Source organism: Dermochelys coriacea, chromosome 7 (assembly GCF_009764565.3).
Source record: "Dermochelys coriacea isolate rDerCor1 chromosome 7, rDerCor1.pri.v4, whole genome shotgun sequence".
Taxonomy (NCBI): Eukaryota; Metazoa; Chordata; order Testudines; family Dermochelyidae; genus Dermochelys; species Dermochelys coriacea.
This window is the reverse complement of record NC_050074.1, coordinates 111,644,179-111,658,588: the sequence shown is the minus strand read 5'-3', so window position 1 is coordinate 111,658,588 and position 14,410 is coordinate 111,644,179. Positions and strand designations below refer to the sequence as shown.

General features: G+C 40.8%; 1 protein-coding gene across 1 annotated transcript in view; it reads right to left on the bottom strand.

Annotated features, from left to right (window-relative positions):
* Positions 1 to 14,410, bottom strand: part of PDZD8 (PDZ domain containing 8) — a 144,652-nt gene that overhangs the window by 78,229 nt on the left and 52,013 nt on the right. The window contains exon 3 of the mRNA XM_038411096.2: positions 4,273 to 4,375. Within this exon, the coding sequence (XP_038267024.1) occupies positions 4,273 to 4,375 (103 nt within the window). The remainder of the gene's footprint in view (positions 1 to 4,272; positions 4,376 to 14,410) is intronic.

Genomic DNA, 14,410 nt, shown 5'->3' with positions numbered 1-14,410 from the left:
TAGGCCCAAATTGGCAAAATACTCCTTTGCTGTGCCATATGGAAAATAATTTCCACTTCAACAGGTAAGAATATCTAATTAAAAGGCTGTCTATTCCCAGAATAGTCTACCTTCTGAGGCATTAACCCTGGAGCATCCAGGTTGTATGATGAAGAGCATCTGGACTACGATTTAACAAGCGACCATGATGCGGGAGATCAGGTCTGGCTCTGGAGATAGTGTCAAAGGAGCCTTGGCTGAGAGAATCAGCAGACTGGAAAAACAATACTGTCAAGGCCACACTGGTGCTATGAGGATCACGTGAGCATGATCCTCAGCAACACTCTGAAAAGGAGCCGAACAGGAGGATAAACATAAATCAGATTGTCCTTTTGGGATAACATGAAAGCATCCGTCAGAGATCCCTGACTGTGACCTGCCCTTTAACAAAAGGGTTAGAATTTCTTGCTGTGGCAAGTAGCAACCTGGTTTATTTGAGAGACCCTCAACACCAGGTCTGAAAAATAAGCCTTAACTGTATGTGCCCTGAGAGACTACTTGCAATCTTTGTTGAAAAATCTGCCAAAAATTGTTCTGAATTCCCAGGATGCTTTGAAATGAAACACATTGGTGACACAAAATACCCAAAGCTGTATTGCACCTTGACAGACTGTCCTACCTGGTCCCTCCCTATCCCTATCCTTCATCTTGTTTGCTTGAGGACTGTTCCAAAGACATTGATTTCTTGGAGGAGGTTGGCTCCTTGGAAGCATGCTGCCTATGCTTTTTCCTTGGCACTGAAGAAGGGCCCAGAGTCCCTGCAATGTTTGAAGGGGCACTTCTGACAGGGACAAATGTGCTCAGTACCCATCCTAAGTGGGAAGGCTTTGACAATGGACACCAGGCTACCTCCACGGAGGAGAAGATGCAGTCTTACCTCTCTATCTTTCTTAATCTGGAGCTTGAAGTCTTTACATATTTGACACCTGTCCTGGATGTAATCCTCACCTAAGCACTTCAGACACTGAAAAGAAGGTCACTTAATGGCACTGACTTTTCAAAGCCAGTGCAAGGCTTAAAGTCTGGAGACAGGATTTCTCTGGTACCAAGAATTGGTAACCAGAACAAACAACAGCTCTCTAAGTAAAACCAATGAAATTAGCAACTTGTTCTAAAGCTCTAACCAACTATTGATGAGTACACTCACACCCCAACTACCGATCACAGACAGTAAGAAGAATCTGAGGGAGATCGGTGACAACAGAACGCTTTATACCATTATGCAGCAACACAAGGCAGCAGAGAACGCATATGCTGTCCCAATAAGTACCTGTGACAAGTCTCATGGTACACAGGACTGTCACCATGTTACCCACTGCCTCTAGCAAGGAGTTGACCTGTCTGTGGTAACTGGGTGTTAGGGAGCTAACACCACCAGCCTAACCTACCTGTTAGCCACTCGAACACTCTCCTCTTCCATGGGCCCTGTCTGTGTCTTTCAGGTTAACAATAAATGCACTCAAGTCCCTTTGAATCATTCCCATGTAATATCCAGCCCCTGACATCGGCTACTCACAGAAATCCCAGACCCTCTGTCCCCAAAGAAGCAGTGTGCCCCAGTTTACTAACTTTGCCTTAAATTACCACTCGTGTAAAAAATCATACAGCACTTCTGAGCAGTTAAAACAAAAACAGGTTTAAGAAAGAATGGAGTTTAGATTCAAGAAAGTGGTGAAAACAAATGGTTATGATACAAAACAAAATCATGACACACAAACCTGGATCTACAGTTATTACTAGTTATCTTTCCTATCTAATAAAGTGGGTTTCCCTGCCCAAAGTTCAGTCTCTGCTGCAGAGCTGGCTGGCTTCACAGGAACCAGGATCCAATTTTTCCATTTGAACATCCCTGTTCACCAATATGTCTCCTCAGTGAAAGGATTCAGAGTGCTTTTCCCCACCCTGTGTTACAATGAAACAGTCTTTTGTCACTATTCATAGACAGGGCAAACCTGTCTTGTTGCAATGTTCCTTTACCACCTCCCAGTGGTTTTGATGGTTTGCCATGGTCTCTGATAATTTTGGAGTGGAGCAAGGCTAGACCACTGAGGGGTAACAACTCCCTCATACTTGAATGGACCCATAATGAGACATTTTATCCCCTGATGACTAACTTTTACTCCAATATCATAAAATGTACTTTCAATAAATTTGATATTCCTGAAAATATAACCCGTACATACTTCTTGCAACGATTCTGAGTCTTGTTGTAGGAACCTTACAACACAATATCCATTATGGATAAATAGTTTGTAAGACATGTGTTTGATGTAGTGAATTTGTCACGTCTGAGACACGAGTTGTTTGCAAAGAACAGAGACCCTTTGCCAAAGAGTCTCCATGTGACAATATTGCAAAGGGAAAAATCTGATTGGAGCACTGGGCATGCACATACCTGAAGTGGAATAGATGTTCAATCACCCAAAGAACATGTGGTTCTTACCTTACAGACTTGTAACATACCCACATCGAGAACATACTTCAGTTAAATTAATAGATTTCATAAACTAGCTAAGTTGTGTGAAATTTCTCAAAGTTAAATTGCTGTGTGCAGTATTTTATGTTGAAAGCCATACAATACTGCACACAGCAATTTAACTTTGAGAAATTCCACACATAAAAATGTTTAAAGAGCTTCCAGTGCTACGATACGTGCTCTCTAACATACATCATCTCCACCTTAAGTGACAAAAAAAATGTTCCTAGTTTATGCCAACACCACTAGTATTGTTCCACTAGAGTTCTTTTGGTATTTATCTTGTTTAAACACTCAAAGGATTGCTATCAATGTACCAGAAACATTTTAACAGCTCAGCTGTAGGTAATTCAGTTTGCACAGTGCTTACTATGGCACTGAAAGTTATCTACATAATTTTTTTTTTTTTTTAAACACACACCACACATTATGGGACAAAATTTCCAAAAAAGTGTTCAGGTGCTTAAGTAGGAACGGAGCTCTTGAAAATCTGAGGTCCAAAACTATTTTTCTCTCTTAAACTGGCCATCAGTTTCACTATACTGCCACCTGCTGTCACAAATGTACTACTGCAATGAGAATCAGTCATTTTCAACTTCTACAGCTAATGAAGCAGCACGAGAAAGGCAGGCATAACAATATTCCTGCCCATACTGATTTTAAAGAAAATATTTGTTTGAAAAGGGCATGAATTTGAATGTCCTTATTACCACATGCTGTCAGCATAATTTTGTGTAAGATCAATCAATGTAGTCACAATTGCTAAGGCACAGAACAGGCAAATGTTATGCAACTTTATACATATCAACAAGACCATGGAGATAAGGACCAACTGGCAATATTGGGTCTAATCCTGCAATCTCCTCACAGCAAAATATGGTACAATTCACTTCACAAGGAATTCTGCCAGCAGAACTTGTAAGGAAGTATATTAGCAGTTATGAAGAGATGCAAGATGGGTTTATTGCTTGCTCATATTGGAAAAAATATTGATAAGCAAAGATCAGTAGTACTGAAGAAGAAGAAGAATGTACTGTTCTTGTTGAGCAGAAAGGAGAGGATGGGAGCACCTTAACCTTCTCCCCCCGCTGCCCCGTACAAGTACCACTGGTCTCTAAACATAACAGAAAAAGATATTTAAACAACTTTTACAAATATTTATTAAAATGAAGATATTTTTAAAAATTCATTTTCAGCAGAATCCCAACACAATTTGATTACTACTATCATCATAGCATCTGAAATTACAACTGTTTCCAGTTTTTGAAGGCAATATATGTTTCAAAGACACTATATGTTTGAGAAACTCTTCCTGACAAGAAGAAAAAGTAGTTTGTGGATTGTGTGCTGCTAAACTAACATAAGAGCTCAAATAGGATACATGATTCTACACTACTATCAGAAGTCAGGAGTACTTCTGATACCCATATTTGCAGACTCTTATTAATTAGTTCTTTAGGCATGTAATGTCTTCATCACTTTTCCTGTACATTTGGACTGTTAAGCATTTCAATGGTCCAATTTTTAACGAATCCATATGCGCAGTTGTGTATGAACAAGCAGCACTGTGGTGGTAATTGCTCATGGAAGTCATTTGTGTGCGTCTTTTGATAAGCAGGCCTTTAGCGACAAAAAGTTGGTACCTAGCAGTCCCTGACTGCACTTGATGTACCAGTTATGAATAATGAACATATATAGTCTAGAAAGAGTACATGAGAGTTTAAGTCATATAGCAATACAATATGTATGTATCTTACCGTTTTAATGGAACTCCGAGATTTTTCTTCCCAGACATTACTGCTCAGCTCAAACGTGCAATGAACATTTGTTTCTCTTTCATAGGATCCAAAAATCAGTAATCTGAAATACAGAAGTAGTAATTATTTTTAATAATAATCTGGGCTGTGTAATCTGTAGGGTATATATTTATTATAGAATCACATCTTTTCTTTTTAAACTCATTCATCCTTTTTATATACACTGCAATATGAAACCAGGAGTTCTCCCCTATTAAAAATACGCGCACGCGCACACGCGCGCACACACACACACTCTCACTCTTCTTCTACAATTCAGGCACAGCTCTCACTCAAAAGGGAGGTTTATAGAACACTTGTACCCTCTAGTGGAAGAATTAAGTAAATATAATTGGCCAGAATTCTTATTGCCTTTTATAAATAAATATTTTTTCCGTAAGATGAACAGAAAAACAATCTGTATTTACAGACAAGTGTTTTGAGTCTCCTGACTTCATTTCTCCCCCTCTCCTCCAAAGCCCACTCTCAACTTGATTCAAATAGCAGACCATTATTACAACATCTAGGATAAGATTTTGCTTTGTGGCAATTTGTTTTATTACACAGAAGTTCTATCACCCGTGACTTTTCTTTACAATACTACTAACACACACCTATTTCATGCATCACATCTTAACCCAAAAGATGACGAAGAGCTTCTCAAACTTGATAACATGCACAATAAATGAAATTCAGTGACCTCTGGGGTAGAGCGCAGCACTCAAGCCTGCTACACGAGAGCATACAGATGGGACATTTTGGGATGGAAATTGGAGCGGTCTTATGAAGAGAACTGATGGATGTTTACGGTTTGTGCAGAGCTGACAAGAACGCTGTCTCCAAGGTCTCATCCAACAGATCTTACTTATAGTAAGCTCATAACCCTCAATATATACATATCAAAAGGATGGACAGCTCAAACAATCCTGGGATGCCAGCCTGTTCTATGAAGTTTAGATACTTCTGATCTAGGGTTGCCAGGTGTCCGGTTTTCGACAGGAACACACAGCTGACCGGACCATTAAAAGTCTGGCTGGCAGGCTCCCTACCTGGCTCCATACAGCTCCTCGGAAGCAGCAACAAGTCCCTCAGCTCCTACTGGTAGGTGCAGCCAGGGGTCTCCACATGCTGCCCTCGCCCCAAGTGCCAGCTCCGCAGCTCCCATTGGCCAGGAATTACAGCCAATGGGAGCTGTAGGGGCGGTGCCTGTGGACGGAGGCAGCATGCAGAGCCCCAGGGAGCCGTCAGAGGTAAGTGCTGCCTGGAGCCTGCACCCCTCACCCCTCCAGTGCCCCAAACCCCAGCCCTGAGCCCCCTCCCACACCCAAACTCCCTCCCAGAGCCCACACCCCCTTCCATATCCCAACACCCTGCCCCTGCCCGGAGCCCCCTCCTGCATCCCAAACGTGTCATCCCCAGTCCCACCCCAGAGCCTGCACCCTGAACCCCTCATTTCTGGTCCCACCCCAGAGTCTGCACCTAGAGCCTGTACCCCAATCCCTGCCCAAGCTCCGAGCCCTCTCCCAGAACCCAACCCCCACCTCAGTCCAGTGCTCCTTCCTACACTCTGAACTCCTCAGACCCACGCCCCAGATCAGAGCCCCGTCCTGCACCCCAAACATCTCCTCCTCAGCCCCATCTCAGAGCCTGCACCTCCAGCTGGAGCCCTCACCCCCTCCTGGGCCCCAACCCCTGCCCCAGATCAGTGAAAATAAGTGAATAAGGGTGGGGGAGAGCGAGTGACGGGGGGGGGGGGGGATGGAGTGAGTGCGGTGTGGCCTTGGAGCAGCATGCCCCTGAATGTACCTGCATCTCAAAGAACATACCTGCATTTTAAATTAGTGAACTGCAATACACACACATCTTGGATTTTGATCAATGCAATCTTGAATGTAACACAACGTAATGTTTTAAGTGCAAGACAAAGGAAGTTAGAAACCCACAGCGGAAGTTATTTCATAGCTAAAATTAATATTTTACCACATTCACATATCTCCACTCATCCTGAACAACCAACACTTCTGAACCATGGTTATCAGTTATACAGTCATGTTCAAGAAAGTGTCTAAAAAGCACCTCTGTCTGAAAGCTAAAACTACATTCTCCCAAACCAAAAATCTGTTAGAAAGGATTTCACTAATAACTATTCGTATCTGAATGGCCCTTGTGCACCAATCCCAGAAAAATCCTCTCTAGCTAACCTCTGAGCCATAACTTTTTCAAAAAAGAAAAGGAGTACTTGTGGCACCTTAGAGACTAACAAATTTATTAGAGCATAAGCTTTTGTGAGCTACAGCTCACTTCATCGGATGCTCACGAAAGCTTATGCTCTAATAAATTTGTTAGTCTCTAAGGTGCCACAAGTACTCCTTTTCTTTTTGCGAATACAGACTAACACGGCTGCTACTCTGAAACCTGATAACTTTTTAATTAGCACTCATCTTCCAATACCTTTAATAGTAATAACTATTACAGCTTCTTCATATGAAGAAGCAGCTTACAAATCTTATCAGGATCTGGGGAGGGATGAAGGGGTGTTGGAGAAGATGTGAGTAGCACTACATAGGATAATAATATTTCATCTTTTTACCCCGTAATAGTGCTGTCTGGCAACGTATAGCACTTCTTGCAGTTAGTCTGTAACAGTTCTCACATGTTAAGTTTGCTTCATACTTCTCTCTCTTCTGGGCATGAATTCTAATCTTTATTTCAGGGACAAGAGGATGAGATCAGGATACTGGTTTACTTGTTGATATTGCTCCTCTAGCTCCTTATTCTTAAATAATGTATGTATACATGTCAGTACTGACACTTTCACACAAACTTATCAACCAAAAATACCCTCAAAATGAAAGCACAAAGAGAAATGTAATATTGAGCTATGCCAACTTTTTAATGGAGGAATGCCAGTTACTAAAAATACAACACATTTAGCTGATAAAGGTAAAACTGCAACTATAGAAATAAAAGAGTTGAATATGACTAATTTACCACTGGAATATATCTAGAGTAATGCCATTAAAGCCAGTATTACCCTATTGCAATAGAGCACAATGCCATCACAGAATGACAATTTCTTAAGTAACAGATGCTGAATTACTCCAGTAACCAGGCTATCAGAACATATCCCAATACTGCATATGATACAGTTGTTAATAGATTCTAATAATTTAGATGTGGAAGGAAAGTTAAGATCTGGGCCAAAGTCAGCCCTGGTGTAACCAGTCATAATTCCCATTTGCTTCAATGGGAGGTTCACATGCATACATCCAAGCTCATTTTGATCTGTAATCTTCTTTCTGTAAGCAGTGAGGCGAAGAAAATTAAAAAAAAAATAATTCTGCTAGAGATTTAGGAAAAGCAAAGAAATTTTCAGCTAACAAAATAATGTTTCGGTAACTAGCCAGAACCTTCAATATAATAATCACATAGAGCATATTATTTATTGGATACCAACACCTCCGCCACTTTAACAAACATTTACTTAATTCACGAACTTTTCCCTTTCACAAAAGAAAGTCAGTTTACCAAGTCCAGATTTCTGCTTGAGTGAACAGGTATGCCATTATTTCAAAGATATATAAATACCAATCATTACAGCTATTCTTGAAGCCTCCAGTATCAAAAGAGATTTGGTTGTTTCCTTTAAGTTACAGATTAATTAGGGTGGCTTAAAGTAAGTGATGAATGAAAAAAACATTTTAACTCTTTATAGATCACTTTTATTTGGTATTATTTATAAGCAAAGGAGTTCAAATGTGTTTGTGCTGTGTTCATCCACCACAATTTTTCCCCGACTCCTGTTTATATCTAGCAACTATTGCCATAACTCACTTGCAGTTCAACTTTAACACTCAGTTGTCTAGACACCACTCATTTGATTACCTCCCCTGCTCCCATGCCCAAAGTTCAGTTGATTTGTCCTCCTTTGATTACACAATACCCAGTTTATATCTGGGCAAAGGATTACCTAGACTCATGAAGTCATGCCTTGTTTCCCCCCCCCCCTTTTTTTTCCCCTTAAAGCCATCCAAAGTAAATCATTGCGTTTGTCTTCTGGTCCTGTTTCTAACTTCAGATGTTAGTGGATATTATAGGATCTTTGTCCTTTTTTGCTACTTGTTAACTGTTAAAAGCTGAAGATGTATTTTGACACTAAAGCTTTTTTTTTAAAAAAAAATCAGACTTAAAAATCTGAGCCACTGTCAACGACTAAAAAGTATTAGGAACTTACAGAGACAGAGAAGTCAACTGTAAGTTTAAGTAGAGAGTCAGAGTCATACAACAGGAGCCAGGCCCATTCTACTGTCTTTGGAGTGCTTCGTTATTTATACAGGCCAATATTTTTTGAATATGAATGCCTAAATTCAGCACTTGAATATATAACTCTGATTTTTCAGAGGAAACTAGCATCACAACTTCTGTCACAGGGTGGCTGGGTCTTTAAGAGCAATCCATGCCCAACTCTTGCCTATATATTTCCTCCCAAATTATATACTTGTAAGCTACAAAGATTGATGGGAAGAGGAAAACCAGATATAAAGGGCAGGTCCAGTTCCCTCACTATGGGGAGTGATTGGCTCTTCACTTGAGGTTTGTCTACACTTCAATTAAAAAAAACCTGCAGCACCAAGTCTCAGAGCCTTTGTCGGCTCGCTCACTCTCACAGGGCTCAGACTCTGGGACTAAGAATAGTGTAGACATTCGAGCTCAGGCTGCAACCTAGGCTTTGAGACTCTCCCCCCATCACACAGGGTCTCAGAGCCCAGGCTCCAGCCTAAACATCTACACTTCACTTTTTAAAAACCGCAGCCCGAGTCAACTGATGTGGGCCAGCTGCGGGTCTTATTTCAGTGAAGACAAACCTTAAGGTATGCTTTTAAATACCTGTGTTTGGCCCATGTCAGCTGACTTGGGCAGCTGGGCTGTAAAACTGCAGTGTAGGCGTTCAGGCTCAGGCTGGAGCCCGGGCTCTGGAATCCTCTCTCCTCATGGGGTCCCAGACCTTGGGCTCCAGCCTGAGTGTCTACAGCTCTACTTTACAGCCCCACAGCCTGAGCCCACGTCAGCTGACATGGGCCAGCTGGGGGTGTTTAATTGCGGTGTAGACATACCCTTAGAAGCCTGAAGGAGAACAGCAGTGGCTAAGGTTTCTCTAGAGAAAAGCTTAGGGTTAGGTTTAGGATTAGGGAAAGTGACTGCCTGGAACCTCTGTGCCAAGACTTCTAAAACATAGAAAAAGGTATTGGGGAAACCATAATACTAAGTGAAATTAGTAAATATTTGTATAACTTTTGTTTAGAAAAAATTTTTGTAGTCCCTGCCGAGGGTCAAATGGGACAGTTATCCTGCAAAGGTGTTGGGATATATTTTGTGCATTAGGCATTAAACCAGACCTTAGGAAGGAAGACTGGTTTGGAACTTCAGTCTGTGTCTGTGATTGGTCATAACATGTAACATGTAACATGTAACATGTCATAGGTGCTTTTCAGGAGGGAGGGGGGGGGGGGAAGTTATGTCCCTTCCCCAAATATCTCACAATTGCAGTTCAATACAGCCCAGCAAGGGAAGTGGGAGACAGGGATGGAGCGAGGGAGAATGAAGTTGCAAACTTTTTCTTAAAAATAGGAAGGTTAGGTTTTGTTTTCATAGGCAAGGCTGTTAGCACTGCCTATTTTTAAAGTTACCCAACACTTCCCAATTTAAGACCCTGTTACCAGTTGCTCATAGCTTTACCACACTAGCCATTTGGGCTGAAGTTTTCCATACCTGGTGTCTTCTTCAGTAGAATTTTTTTGGAAAATTTCAGCCAAAACAGTTCAGCATTTCAGAGAATAAGGACAGACAAATGTAAGTTTTGCCCACGTTAAGTTCTGGCAACTTCTTTATTGAAAAGCTCCCAACCAGGACCACCCCAAGCTTTGAAAAAGGGATTTGAAATTTGGCAGGAGGTGCCATGTGTGCGAGGTTGAGCTCTTTGCTGTCCCTGTGAAATCCACCCAGATTTGGCCAAGTTATAAGCTTCTGAAAAACTGCAGTTTCAGTAGAGACTTCAGATTTTTAGCAGCTAAAATCTCCAAAGATTGCATCCTCACTAAACATTCTGCATCCCCTCACAGCTCCTACACAGTTAATCAGTTTGTACATGTGCCACCTCAACAGAATAATTGAGAATGTTCCCTCCAGCCCAGGCCTAAGGCTTGACCTTCCCTGTAATGGCTGCTCTGGGCTGAGGTGAAGCCAGGCACTGAAACTGAGAGCAGGCAGTCTGTCCTATGGTACCAATGACCTCTTCCTACCAGCCTGGCAAGGTGGAGGAGAAAACCTATATCAGTACAAAAAGAAAAGGAGTACTTGTCGCACCTTAGAGACTAACAAATTTATTAGAGCATAAGCTTTCGTGAGCTACAGCTCACTTCATCGGATGCATTTGGTGGAAAAAACAGAGGAGAGATTTATATACATACACACACACACACACACACACACAGAACATGAAACAATGGGTTTATCATACACACTGTAAGGAGAGTGATCACTTAAGATAAGCCATCACCAGCAGCAGGAGGGGGGAAGGAGGAAAACCTTTCATGGTGACAAGCAAGGTAGGCTAATTCCAGCAGTTAACAAGAATATCAGAGGAACAGTGGGGGGTGGGGTGGGGGGGAGAAATACCATGGGGAAATAGTTTTACTTTGTGTAATGACTCATCCATTCCCAGTCTCTATTCAAGCCTAAGTTAATTGTATCCAGTTTGCAAATTAATTCCAATTCAGCAGTCTCTCGTTGGAGTCTGTTTCTGAAGCTTTTTTGTTGAAGGATAGCCACTCTTAGGTCTGTGATCGAGTGACCAGAGAGATTGAAGTGTTCTCCAACTGGTTTTTGAATGTTATAATTCTTGACGTCTGCTTTGTGTCCATTCATTCTTTTACGTAGAGACTGTCCAGTTTGACCAATGTACATGGCAGAGGGGCATTGCTGGCACATGATGGCATATATCACATTGGTAGATGCACAGGTGAACGAGCCTCTGATAGTGTGGCTGATGTGATTAGTCCCTATGATGGTATCCCCTGAATAGATATGTGGACAGAGTTGGCAACGGTCTTTGTTGCAAGGATAGGTTCCTGGGTTAGTGGTTCTGTTGTGTGGTGTGTGGTTGCTGGTGAGTATTTGCTTCAGATTGGGGGGCTGTCTGTAAGCAAGGACTGGCCTGTCTCCCAAGATCTGTGAGAGTGATGGGTCGTCCTTCAGGATAGGCTGTAGATCCTTGATGATGCGTTGGAGAGGTTTTAGTTGGGGGCTGAAGGTGATGGCTAGTGGCTTTCTGTTATTTTCTTTGTTGGGTTTACTGGTTGTTGACTGAACATTTGGAACATATAAAAGTTTGTAGATATTTCTTTTTTATTTTCCTAATTTTCAGCTACAGTAACTTTTAAACCCATAATATTTTAGAAATAGTAGAATATTCCTTGGATTATAGTAGTTTCAAAGTAGATTCAATTTTTGTTCTAAATTCTTTAAAAAAGAACTAACATGTACTTTGTATTGGTGCCACATATTACTGTGTTTTTCCATTGTAGGGCTGTTTTGTCAAATAGGCCCATCCAAGGGTCATATACTTTAACTATTATTTTACATAGCATTATATATATTCCAAGATAATGAAAGGTAATCATTTAATCCTGTTTGCTTTACAAAGGTGAACCTATGTAGATTAATGTTATGTTTAGCAGATAAGTCTAAAAAGATTATTTTCCCTATAATAAAATCAAGTTAATATGTCTTACTCGTAAACTAGTCTCTACAGTTTAACATGAACATATTCACAGTTGGAGAATTAGAGTTGCTTTTCACCCTCCAAAGAAAATATAAAAATGATTATGAAGTATCAGTCTGACTTATTTGCTCTTCCAATTCTTTGAGAACATACTCAAACATAGGTAACATACTGAAGGTAATCTTGCTTTAGTCTTAAAACATCAACTAGAATGTTTATCAAAAAATAAATACGTTATTTTTGCAGTAGTAAAAGATCGTATTGCCCTGTAAACATTAATTTACAACTTTTATTATCTATTACCTAGCACTTAGAAGTCCCATTTATTGAAGTATTTTTATAAGCAATGCTTAAATTGGGGGAAAATAATCTTGCATATTACTACCACTACTACTACAACAACAACAACAACTTTGGCCCCTCCTCTCTTCTTTGGCCTCTCCCCTTTTTTAAAAGAAATGCAACTTTTAAAAAATGCAATATTTTTTATGCGCCTTTCAAGTGTTTCATGGGGGGGTGAATACTAAGCTCAGCTCTAAATGGAGTGCATAAGTGCACACACACACAAACTGATTTGGATGAAAACAGTATCAATCACTAATCTGCAGTAGAGAACAAAAATCCTTTGATTTGCAAAATGTCATTCCAAAACTTTATTAATGTAGTTTAAAGATCCAATTCTTACCAATACGTAAAGGAAACTAAACATTACTGATTTGTCACTAGTAATGAGGGTTCTTTTTAAATTTGATGGAACTGCATTTCTCAGAGAATTGGTAATGAGGACAAAAGCATTCTGTGTTTGAATGTGATCAAGACTGGTAAAGACCTGTATCATGGATGCCAGGCAGCGTTCAGCACTGAAGCCAAGCGACTGTTAATAAGGCTCGGGGTCACAGCCAAAATAATGGAGACGGTAGGTGAGGAGAGCAATGTTGCAAGCAGGCAGGTTTTAGCTGATGAAACAACCTAGGAAGGGACACTTAACACGTCTTATCTACATGACAAGCTGAACAATTTTGGAAAAAACTAAAAATAATTTTTTTTTTTAAAAAAGCGTTCTGAGCATTCCATACAAACAGACTGAATTTGGAGCCTTCCTGACCCCACTACAGTGTTAAATAAAATTCAAAAGGGTGGCTCTAATCAGAGACCTGCCGCAGAAAAGAATGGTTATTCATCTTGCAGTAAAAGTTATTCTTTGAGACATTCTGTCCTTGTGGATCCCACTACTGGTGTGCATGTGACCTTTGCACAGGAGTTTGGAAGTTGCGTCCCATGAAAGTTGCGCATATGCCCTTCATGTTCTCTCTCTCCCCTGAAGGGAATAAAAGGCAGAGCGACCCTGTCCACCATTCAAATTTCCTTTGTCATCCAAAGATCCCAAGAGAAATCTCTGAGCTGTGGGGACTGAGAGTAGGCTGTGGGATCCGTATGCACAGAACATCTCAAAGAACAACAGTTACTGCAAACTGAATAACCGATTTCTCTCCTTTAAATTCCTGTGCATCTCGTTCCCACTTATGGTAATTAGCAAGTAGTTCGACATTCCAGCAGTGGGGACTAAGAGCCTCGTCTTAAATTACTGCAGGACTGTTCAAGCCAACCTGTGCGTTAATTCTAGAAGTTGATATTAGCAAATAATGGTTGAACAAGTGCACTGAGGACCATGTTGCCACTCTACAATCTCTGTAATCAGAACTCTAGTGAAGCATGGCACCGACGAGGCCTGCATTCTGGTGGAATGGGCAGTAACCTGATCAGGGAGTTGCAGTTTGTTAATAATCTAAAGTTACCCTAATACAGTCTACAGTGCATTTCAAAATTCCTGAAGCAGAAAGAGGTCTACCTCTTTTTAAATTTGTACTGCTATATGCAACAAAAAGAAGTCTAGGAGATCTTTAACCAGTCTTTGTCTATTAAGGCAGTACAAAAAAGTGTCCTTTTCACATCTAGGATATGCAATTGTGTTTCATCAGGAGAAAAGCGATGTCTCGGAAAAAATACAGGTAACTGGATATGAAAGTCCAAAAATACTTTCAGAATAAATTTTGGGTGAAGCCTCAGTTCCCCTTACACAATTTTTCATATAGACAGTGTGGTTTTTCATGACAGCCTGGATTTTGATTACTCCGCATGCAGAGGTAATAGCCACCAAAATTCAAATCTCAATTGAAAGTGGTTGAGGGAGCAGGATGATAGGAGTTTGAAGGAAGGTACCATTATAGAGGTAAGGACTAGGTTCATGTTTCAAGAAGGGGGTATTTTCCTTACCAGTGGAAACACTCAGTAAGACTCAAACATTTTGAACACTGGGCG